The following is an 11,650-nucleotide window of genomic DNA, read 5'->3' as shown; positions in this document are numbered from 1 at the left end:
CAGAGTACCAGAGGAGGAGAGGATACAGCAGAGGAGGTACACACACACACACACACACACACACACACACACACACACACACACACACACACACAGGCTTCTCCTTCAGAGTACCAGAGGAGGAGAGGATACAGCAGAGGAGGTACACACACACACACACACACACACACACACACACACACACACACACACACACACACACACACACACACACACACACACACACACACAGGCTTCTCATTCAGAGTACCAGAGGAAGAGAGGATACAGCAGAGGAGGTACACACACACACACACACACACACCACACACACACACACACACACACACACACACACACACACACACACACACAGGCTTCTCCTTCAGAGTACCAGAGGAAGAGAGGATACAGCAGAGGAGGTACACACACACACACACACACACACACACACACACACACACACATACACACACACACACACACACACAGGCTTCTCCTTCAGAGTACCAGAGGAAGAGAGGATACAGCAGAGGAGGTACACACACACACACACACACACACACACACACACACACACACACACACACACACCGACACACACACACACACACACACACACACAGGCTTCTCCTTCAGAGTACCAGAGGAAGAGAGGATACAGCAGAGGAGGGTACACACACACACACACACACACACACACACACACACACACACACACACACACACACACACACACACACACACACACACACACACAGGCTTCTCCTTCAGAGTACCAGAGGAAGAGAGGATACAGCAGAGGAGGTACACACACACACACACACACACACACACACACACACACAACACACACACAGGCTTCTCATTCAGAGTACCAGAGGAGGAGAGGATACAGCAGAGGAGGTACACACACACACACACACACACACACACTCATTCTGGAGAGAGTAGAGTTTTTTTTTTGTTTAATTGTTAATAATTAAATTCTGTGTGTGTGTGTGTGTGTGTGTAGGGAGATGCTGAGGGACCCTGAGATGAGGAGTAAGTTGATCTCCAATCCCCACCAACTTTAACCACGTGGTTCACATGGGACCAGGAGACGGCATCCAGATCCTCAAAGACCTTCCCATGGTGAGTGTACACACACACACACACACACACACACACACACCCAGACGATGGGTGCAACCAGATCTTTAAAGAAATAACCATGGTGAGTATAAATGAACAGAGGCACACACACACACACACACACACACACACACACACACACACACACACACACACACACACACACACACACACTCACATCACCCATCTACTTCTAAAGATCCCCATGCTTCACCTCTTAGCCCCCTCACTGCATGTTAATATCTCTTAATCTCCATCTTCTGTATCCTCTCACTGTGTTCTGATGCTCTTCTAGATCATTCTTCTTCTTTGCATGATTCTATTAATGGTGCTCTCTCTCTCTCTCTCTCTCTCTCTCTCTCTCTCTCTCTCTCATTCTTTCTTTTCTTTCTCTCTCTCGCTCTCTCTCTCTTTCTCTGTCTCTTCTGTTGCTCTCTCTCTTACTCTCTCTCCTCCTACTCTCTTTCTTTTTCTCTCTCTGACTCTCCTCCTCATCCTCCTCTCTCCTCTTTCTCTCCCGCTCTCTCTCTCTCTCCTCTCTCTCTCTCTCTCTCTCTCTCTCTCTCTCTCTCTCTCTCTCTCTCTCTCATTCTTTCTTTTCTTTCTCTCTCCCGCTCTCTCTCACTCTCTCTCCTCTCTCCCTCTCTCTCTCTCTCTCTCTCTCTCTCTCTCTCTCTCATTCTTTCTTTTCTTTCTTTCTCTCTCTCTCTCTCTCCTCTCTCTCTCTCCCTCTCTCTCTCCTCTCTCTCTCCTCTCTCTCTCTCTCTCTCTCTCTCTCTCTCTCTCTCTTAGTGTAAAGTGTAGTTCTCTGTAGCTGGTGTAGATCTCCTGTAGTCTGTGTAGTGTGCATGCCTCTCTACTTTACACTTTCTCTTTTTCCTTCCATGGTTCTCTACAACCCTCCATCCCTCTCTCCCTCTCTCTCTCCCTCTCTATCCCTCCATCCATCCATCCATCCCTCTCCCTCTCTATCCCTCCAACCATCCTTCTCCCTTCCTCCCTCCTTTCATCCCTCCCTCCATCCATCCCTCTCTCCCTCTCTATCCCTCCATCTCTCTCCCTCCATCCCTCTCCCTCCATCCCTCTCCCTCCATCCCTCTCCCTCCATCCCTCTCTATCCCTCCATCCCTCTCTATCCCTCCATCTCTCTCCCTCCATCCCTCTCTATCCCTCCATCTCTCTCCCTCTATCCCTCTCCCTCCATCCCTCTCTATCCCTCCATCCCTCTCTATCCCTCCATCTCTCTCCCTCCATCCCTCTCCCTCTATCCCTCTCCCTCCATCCCTCTCTATCCCTCCATCCCTCTCTATCCCTCCATCTCTCTCCCTCCATCCCTCTCCCTCCATCCCTCTCTCTCCCTCCATCCCTCTCTATCCCTCCATCTCTCTCCCTCTATCCCTCTCCCTCCATCCCTCTCTATCCCTCCATCCCTCTCTATCCCTCCATCTCTCTCCCTCCATCCCTCTCCCTCTATCCCTCTCCCTCCATCCCTCTCTATCCCTCCATCCCTCTCTATCCCTCCATCTCTCTCCCTCCATCCCTCTCCCTCCATCCCTCTCTCTCCCTCCATCCCTCTCTATCCCTCCATCTCTCTCCCTCCATCCCTCTCCCTCCATCCCTCTCCCTCCATCTCTCTCCCTCCTTCCCTCTCCCTCCATCCCTTTCTATCCCTCCATCTCTCTCCCTCTATCCCTCTCCTCTCCATCCCTCTCCCTCCATCCCTCTCTCTCCCTCCCTCCATCCCTCTCCCTCCATCCCTCTCTATCCCTCCATCCCTCTCTATCCTTCTCCATTCCTCCCCCCCCCCTCCTGTCCTGTGGTAGCCGGGCTCCCCCCTGCCCTCCCCCCGTTCCCGTCTCATCTCCACGCCCAGCAGCTTTGAGCATGTCTATCACATGACCCCTCTCTCTGCTGACAACTTCCTGTCTCAAGACTCCGGGGCCCTCTCCTCCCGCTCCCCGTCCCTAAGCTCCGCCCCCGGGACCCCTGCCTCCGTCTGCTCTCTGGTAGGACTCACCCAGCCTGGGAGAGAGAGAGAGAGAGAGAGAAGTGTGTGTGTGTGTGTGTGTGTGTGTGTGTGTGTGGACCCCTGCCTCCGTCTTGCTCTCTGGTAGGACTCACCCTGCCTGGGAGAGAGAGAGAGAGAGAAGTGTTGTGTGTGTGTGTGTGTGTGTGTGTGTGTGTGTGTGTGTGTGTGTGTGTGTGACCCCTGCCTCCTTCTGCTCTCTGGTAGGACTCACCCAGCCTGGGAGAGAGAGAGAGAGAGAAGTGTGTGTGTGTGTGTGTGTGTGTGTGTGTGTGTGGGACCCCTGCCTCCGTCTGCTCTCTGGTAGGACTCACCCTGCCTGGGAGAGAGAGAGAGAGAGAAGTGTGTGTGTGTGTGTGTGTGTGTGTGTGTGTGTGTGTGACCCCTGCCTCCGTCTGCTCTCTGGTAGGACTCACCCTGCCTGGGAGAGAGAGAGAGAAGTGTGTGTGTGTGTGTGTGTGTGTGTGTGTGTGTGGGACCCCTGCCTCCGTCTGCTCTCTGGTAGGACTCACCCTGCCTGGGAGAGAGAGAGAGAGAGAGAGAAGTGTGTGTGTGTGTGTGTGTGTCAGAGTGCAGTCTTGAACCACCCAGTCTTCAGAGAGAGAAAGAAAGAGAGAACAAGAGAGAACGAGAGAAAGAAAGAGAGAGAGAGAGAGAGAGAGGAGTGTGTGTGTGTGTCAGAGTGCAGTCTTGAACCACCCAGTCTTGCTGTCTCCTCTCAAGTGAATAAACCCAATCTGTCCCGAGGTGTGTGTGTGTGTGTGAGAGAGTGTGTGTGTGTGTGTGTGTGTGTGTGGGACCCCTGCCTCTGTCTCCTCTCTGGTGTACCTCCTCTCCTACCTCCCTCCCTAACCCCAGTCTGTGTTGACCAATCACAGAGGACCCTCCCCAACCCTACCCTGTGTTGACCAATCACAAAGAATCCAGTGTGTCCATGTCTGTCACAATAAGTGCGCCAAAAACTACAATTCCCATTTTCAGTTGTATTGGGCTTCATCTACAGTCTGTGTGTGTTGTAGGGTTGTTGTAATATTATATAATATATACATTCCTGTAGGATTCAATACAATCACTCTGCCCTCTAGTGGCGGTGTCTGGTAAATGCATTGTGCGTGGTGATTATCTCTGACCCGTGTTCTCCCCGCCACAGAACCTTCGACCGCAGGAGAGCCGCGGTGTTCTGGGCGGGTCCGTCAGCATCCCCACCATCGCCAAGACCCGACCGGAACCAGGACGCTCCATGAGTGCCAGCAGCGACCTCGGAACACGTGAGTGGGATACACACACACACGCACGCGCACGCACGCACGCCGAACACACACACAGACACAGAAACACACACACACACAGACACACACACACACACAGACACAAACACAAACATACACACACTATCTACGTTCTCTTAATGTTCTATCTACGTTCTCTTAATGTTCTATCTACGCTCTCTTAATGTTATATCTATGTTCTCTTAATGTTCTATCTATGCTCTCTTAATGTTCTATCTGTTCTCTTAATGTTCTATCTATGCTCTCTTAATGTTCTATCTGTTCTCTTAATGTTCTATCTATGCTCTCTTAATGTTCTATCTATGCTCTCTTAATGTCCTATCTATGCTCTCTTAATGTTCTATCTGTTCTCTTAATGTCCTATCTATGCTCTCTTAATGTTCTATCTATGCTCTCTTAATGTTCTATCTATGCTCTCTTAATGTCCTATCTATGCTCTCTTAATGTTCTATCTGTTCTCTTAATGTCCTATCTATGCTCTCTTAATGTTCTATCTATGCTCTCTTAATGTTCTATCTGTTCTCTTAATGTTCTATCTATGCTCTCTTAATGTTCTATCTATGCTCTCTTTGAGTTCTATCTATGCTCTCTTAATGTTCTATCTACGTTCTCTTAATGTTCTATCTATGCTCTCTTAATGTTCTATCTATGCTCTCTTAATGTTATATCTATGTTCTCTTAATGTTCTATCTATGCTCTCTTAATGTTCTATCTGTTCTCTTAATGTTCTATCTATGCTCTCTTAATGTTCTATCTGTTCTCTTAATGTTCTATCTATGTTCTCTTAATGTTCTATCTGTTCTCTTAATGTTCTATCTATGCTCTCTTAATGTTCTATCTGTTCTCTTAATGTTCTATCTATGCTCTCTTAATGTTCTATCTATGTTCCCTTTGAGTTCTATCTATGCTCTCTTAATGTTCTATCTACGTTCTCTTAATGTTCTATCTATGCTCGCTGTTCCCCATGTTCTCCTCATGTTCTCCTTACGGAAGAGTGTGTGTGTTCCCCATGTGCTCCTCACGGAAGAGTGTGTGTGTTCCCCATGTTCTCGTTATGTTCTCGTCACGGAAGAGTGTGTGTGTTCCCCATGTGCTCCTCACGGAAGAGTGTGTGTGTTCCCCATGTTCTCGTTATGTTCTCGTCACGGAAGAGTGTGTGTGTTCCCCATGTTCTCGTTATGTTCTCCTCACGGAAGAGTGTGTGTGTTCCCCATGTGTTCCCCATGTTCTCCTCATGTTCTCCTCACGGAAGAGTGTGTGTGTTCCCCATGTTCTCCTCATGTTCTCCTCACGGAAGAGTGTGTGTGTTCCCCATATCCTCCTCATGTTCTCGTTATGTTCTCCTTACGGAAGAGTGTGTGTGTTCACCATGTTATCCTCACGGAAAAATGTGTGTGTGTTCCCCATGTTCTCGCTATGTTCTCCTTACGGAAGAGTGTGTGTGTGTGTGTGTGTGTGTTCTGCAGGTTCTTCTCAGAACGGCAGTGCTCTCCGGCGTGAGTTCTCTGGTGGGAGCTACGGTTCCGGTAAACGGCAGTTGACCTCCCCCTCCGAAGGTTCTCTTTCCTCAGGGGGGGGCCTGGACTGCGGGGGGGACGCCCCCATCTCCCAGTTCGACCGCGACGTAAGTGTGCATGACCACGTGTGTGTGTGTGTGTGTGAGTGTTAGTGTGTGTGTGTGTGACCACAGGGGTTCTGTGTGGACTTTGGTTCTTTTTGCGGAGTTCAGAAAATGGATGGAATTTCAGTTGCAGGCATTAAAGAATAAAACTAACAGAAATATTCATTAGTTTCTACTGAAACGGTTCCCTAACGCTGCAGAGAAACTCATTCCTTCTGAACCTCCCTACATTGAACCCAAATGGACCACTGGATGTTGGGATTGTGGGTTGTGGTGTGGGATGCTGACATGGACCCGCTTCTGATAGCAGCTGGCTCTGCATGGGTCGGATGAGAACTTGTGTGTGTGTGTGTGTGTGTGTGTGTGTGTGTGTGTGTGTGTGTGTGTGTGTGTGTGTGTGTGTGTGTGTGTTTGTGTGTGTGTGTGTGGTACCACTGAGCTTATGGTGTGAATCACAGTGTGCTCTCTGGTTCTGCGCAGGCTTACTCGTGCACATCACCTCCCCAAACACACAGGGCCATCTAACCAAACACCACCACACACACACACACACACACACACACACACACACACAGGGCCATCTAACCCAACCCAACCCCACCCCACACACACACACACAGGGCCATCTAACTCAACACTATCTCCCCACACAGTGTGTGTGTGTGTGTGTGTGTGTGTGTACGTAAGGGATGATGTACTCATCCAGGGGCTCTGAAGTGGCACAGTACAATAAAGTGCATTAGTAGTTAACAACTAGATCGCAGTAGCGCTCTAGAGTATGATGGCACGTCCATCTCTCCTCCCCAGAGTGTATATATATATATATCATATGTGGAGTGATGAGAGCAGGTTGGGGCTGCCCGCCTCTCCGCCCCTCTGTGCTGAAAGCCCTGGGCTGGACGAGGCTGTGTGGAGGGCTGGAGTGTCCATTAGCCGTTAGATCACCCACGTCTCTACACACACACACACACACACACACACCCACGTCTCTACACACACACACACACACACACACACACACACACACACACCCACGTCTCTACAGGCTGGGATGGCCACTAATGGAGACGACTCCATGACCTCTCCACACACACACACACACACACACACACACACACACACACACACACACACACACACACACACACGTCTCTACAGGCTGGGATGGCCACTGATGGAGACGATTCCATTACCTCTCCCACACAGCACTTCACTACACCCTCTCAACAAGCATATCAAAGGTCATCACTCGGGCCTGTATACACGTGTGTGTGTGCCCTGTCACAGGTGTGTGTGTGTGTGTGTGTGTGTGTGTGTGTGTATTCACATGTGGGGGTGTGTGGTTGTATTTGTGTGTGTCCATCATACTGAGATCCACTGAGTGAGCGCACTTGGCCACCTACACCTCACGCATGCACTCACTCACACACACGCACACACACACACACGCCACTGCTCTCCTACTCTGGCACATATGCCTGTGTGTGTGTGTGTGTGTGTGTGTGTGTGTGTGTGTGTGTGTGTGTGTGTGTGTGTGTGTGTGTGTGCTCATACGTGCGCGTGATTCTCTTCAGTGGCCGCCCAAAGAGAAGACCCCCGATCTGAAACGGGCGTTAAGGACGCTGCTTAGTAAGATGAAGGTAAAGTCTGAACACCACTCAGAAAGTAGCCTCCACCAATCACCCCTAGCGGACCTACCCACCCCCCTATTACTGCCCCACCCCCCTGACTCTGTGGGGGGAGAACAGTAGGCTCAAGAGGAGCTGTGAGTGTGGTGTTTCTCCCTGTGTGTGTGTGTGTGTGTGTGGGCTGGTGTGTATGTGTGTGTTTCGGTTGGTGTATGTGTGTGTGTGTGTGTGTGTGTTTCGGCTGATATATTATGTGGACTGGTGTGTGTGTGTGTGGGGGCTGGTGTGTGTGTGTGTGTGGACTGGTGTGTATATGTGTGTGTCCGTTGGTGTGTGTGTGTGCACTTGTGTGTGTTGAGAGTGAGGAGAGTGGTTTCCATGGTTCCCATCAGTCAGCTGCTGGTGTAGTTTGTGGTTTTGAGACATAGCAGGTCCTGCCTATACCTCCAGACTTTGTGTTTAGGGTGGAGTAGATGGTTAGGGTTAGTACCTGTGCGTGTGTGTGTGTGTGTGTGTGTGTGTAGGCATGCTGTGTGAATCTATGGTGTGTGTGTGGATCTTCTGTGTGAATCTCGGGTGTGTGTAGGCCTCCTGTGTGAATCTCTGGTGTGTGTGTGTGTTTGTGTGGATCTCCTGTGTGTTGGTGGGTGTGTCTGTGTGTGTGTGTGTGTGTGTGTGTGTGTGTGTGTGTGTGTGTGTGTGTGTTGGATAGTCATCTGCTGGCAGCTCACTGTGGTCCAGGTGGTGTTCTGGCCCGGTGCAGGTCCACTAAAGCCCTGTTCCATAGTGAGCTGCTGTCCACTCCTGCAGCAGACCCACTGCAGACTGACCCGGTACCTGACAGAACTGTGTTTGAGTGTGTGTAGTATGAAAGGCAAACCCAGGGATTTTTAAACTTCGGTACCAGTTTCCCTTCTTTATGGGTTCAAGTTTTGAATAGGGACATTTGAAACCGGTTCAGTGAAGAGTTAGAACGCTATAACTGGCAACCATAAAATGGTTAAATGTCTACACAACCTAATCCTATGGGCATGCACCTGTGCTCTTTCAGTTTCTTTTTTTACTGTTTTTTTCCCACCGACATAATGTTATTATGTTTCTACAGAAACTGAAACTAAAATTTAAACAACACAAAAGATAAACATAATTTTCTAGTTAATTTGAGGTAAGCAGACAGAGGTCTATCTCTGTACGGATCCCCTCCATGTTGTCAGACACTTATACTAACATTATGAGCCGATCAGTGGCGAAGACAAGCAGTGTACTCTGACCCAGAGTCTTGGCCCACGGGATTACATTGGATAGCTGTTTGGCGTGGCTGGTTATAGTGTTCCAACCCAATACTGGACCAATTCCAATCGCTTTTGACTTAAAAAGATGGGAAAATAGGGCCCAGGTTTAAAAATTCCAAAGTTTTCTTTTACGTTCAGTGCACTTGATGCTAGATTGTTCTGAAAAGGTAAAAGAAAAGTCTTTTTTGATCAAATTAGTTTTGATCATCTCATGTCAAGAAAGAATCTTGTAATGTTAATAACTTATACCAATAAGCTAATAATAATCGGTAATACAATATCAATAGGAAAAATGGTAATTGATACTTGTCATCTGACACAGGACATTACTGTGCATGACAAAATGGTTGTATGGTGTTACCTGTGTTTGTAACACAGGACACCTGTTGTGTTGTTCCATGTGCTCACCTGTGCTTACCTGTGTAACATGTGCTTCTGTGTTCTGTGTGTACTGTTCTGTTGTCAGAAGCCTATGTTGTCCTATTGTTGTGCCGTGTTGGTGTTATTAATGCGTTATATAGTGTGCCTGTGTGTGTTCTGGTGTGTGTGCGTGTGTGTTTTCTGACCGCTATGTTGTGTATGTTTGTGTTTGTGTTTTCTGACTGCTATGTTGTGTGCGTGCCTGCGTGTGTGTGTGTGTGTGTGTGTGTGTGTGTGCGCGCGCGTGTGTGTGTGTGTGTGTGTGTGTGTGTGTGTGTGTGTGTGTGTGTGTGTGTGTGCGTGCCTGCGTGTGTGTGTGTGTGTGTGTGTGTGTGTGTGTGTGTGTGCGCGTGTGCGCGCGTGTGTGTGTGTGTGTGTGTGTGTGCGTGCCTGCGTGTGTGTGTGTGTGTGTGTGTGTGTGTGTGTGTGCCTGCGTGTGTGTGTGTGTGTGTGTGTGTGTGTGCGTGCCTGCGTGTGTGTGTGTGTGTGTGTGTGTGCGTGCGTGTGTGTGTTTTCTAACTGGTGTGTTGTTGCTCTGCTGCAGGACTCGGACTCCCCCCGCCACTCCACGGCCTCCAACAGCTCCAACCTGAGCAGCCCCCCCAGCCCCGCCTCCCCCCACAAGCCCAAGACCCTCACCCTGGAGAGCTCCGAGCGCTGGGAGACATGATACCCCCCCCCCCCCAACCCCCCCCGCCCCACACCAAACCTCCGATCCCCCCCACCCCATCCATCCCCACAGCTGGGGACGCTGTCGCTTCTGCGCTGCCCCCCCCTTCAGGCCCCTCTGCTGGGCCTGCTCTCCCCGGGACCTTGGCCTCTACTTCTGGAGGACCTCGGTACCCCACGTACCCCCATAACGCTTCAGCCACATGCGGCAGACTGGACACCTCACAGGACTGAGCACCCCCAAAGACTTTGTGCCCCACAAGACTGAGGTCCCTGGGAGTGTGTTTCCTCCCCCCCCTGATGCACTTTTGGTTAATCAGGTGGGCGTGTGAGTGTGTGTGTGTGTGTGTGTGTGAGAGTGTGTGTGTGTGTGAGAAGATGTGTGTTTCAGTGCAACCCCATCCGACCCCTGCAAAAAAAAACAAAGACGCAGCCTTGATGCTTCACCGCGGTCTGCCTGACGGTGGACAGGAGTGTGTGTGTGTGTGTGTGTGTGTGTGTGTGTGTGTGTGTGTGTGTGTGTGAAGCAGCCTCGATGCTTCACCGCGGTCTGCCTGACGGTGGACGGAGGACGGAGGTCTTCCCCGCTCGCCTCCCGGCGCTAATGTGACTACTCTTGACCTCATGAGGGGCAGACGCTCTCACTCACTCACTGAAGGAATACCACACATGGGCTGGGAGAATTACCCATCCCCTCTATAAGTCCCTGTCAGACAGACATCTACCCATCTAGCTGTGGCCATGACGGTTACACCTTTTCCTGTGTGTGTGTGTGTGTGTGTGTGTGTGTGTGTGTGTGTGTGTGGAGAAACTCAAAAAAGGTTGTCAACTGAAAACTTCATGAACTGTAAATTGAAATGTGGACCTGATCTTGGCTTTGCTCTTTTCCTCAGGTGAGTGAGTCAGACACACACACACACACACACACACACACACACACACTCAGGTGCCGCTACCTGACAGAGGTCCTCTGTGACGTGTGTGAGCGTCACCTGTAGGCTTGGCCCAGCTCAGACGTGTGTGTGTACATAGCGTGTGTGTGTGTAGAGGATAATATATTAGCACAGGGACCACCACCCCAGTGGGAGTGTGTGTGTGTGTGTGTGCTGTTGGCTTTCACAGCTCGCTTCTTTTGGCCCTCTGGGTTTCATCAAACCCTTGCGTAATCATTTTGATTTTGATTCTTATTTCTATTCTTTAATTTTATTATAGGTTGGTAATCTTGCTTAAGTACACAACCCATTGGCTCACTGCCACATCAGTTACACAGGATTGGGCACGGCATAAAAAGAATAAAAGTATATGATATGCTCATTAAACGAATTAGGCACATGTACGCTGATACACACACACACACACACAATCACTTTGCAGAATGTATTTTGCAGCCTTTTCCCCGTGCTTTGGTGTACCCTACCTGAAGCAATAACGCTAATCTCCAAAGACGTTTAAGAGATCACTACTTATTTTTAAAACTGTTATTTACCTGTTTCAGTGCTCCATTCTTTTTTTTTTTTTTGTTACATTGAATGTGTTTACTATGTTTGTTTGTTTTGTTTTTGAGCACCCCACACAAGTAATGAAAACAAACA

At 49.5% G+C, this 11,650-nt stretch overlaps 1 protein-coding gene across 1 annotated transcript in view; it reads left to right on the top strand.

Moving 5' to 3' along the window:
* The window catches only part of LOC308382614 (serine/threonine-protein kinase MRCK alpha-like), a gene marked incomplete at its 3' end in the record, with an annotated part of 11,457 nt that extends 1,398 nt beyond the window's left edge, over positions 1-10,059 (top strand). The window contains exons 2-6 of the mRNA XM_080861008.1: positions 995-1,113; positions 2,937-3,119; positions 4,290-4,407; positions 5,895-6,052; positions 9,934-10,059. Coding sequence (XP_080717134.1) covers positions 1,069-1,113; positions 2,937-3,119; positions 4,290-4,407; positions 5,895-6,052; positions 9,934-10,059 — 630 coding nt within the window. The 5' untranslated portion in view covers positions 995-1,068. The remainder of the gene's footprint in view (positions 1-994; positions 1,114-2,936; positions 3,120-4,289; positions 4,408-5,894; positions 6,053-9,933) is intronic.
* Positions 10,060-11,650: the final 1,591 nt, after the last annotated feature.

The sequence above is a fragment of the Sprattus sprattus genome (genome assembly GCF_963457725.1).
Source record: "Sprattus sprattus genome assembly, contig: scaffold_304, whole genome shotgun sequence".
NCBI lineage: Eukaryota > Metazoa > Chordata > Actinopteri > Clupeiformes > Clupeidae > Sprattus > Sprattus sprattus.
This window is presented reverse-complemented; position numbering and strand designations above follow the sequence as displayed.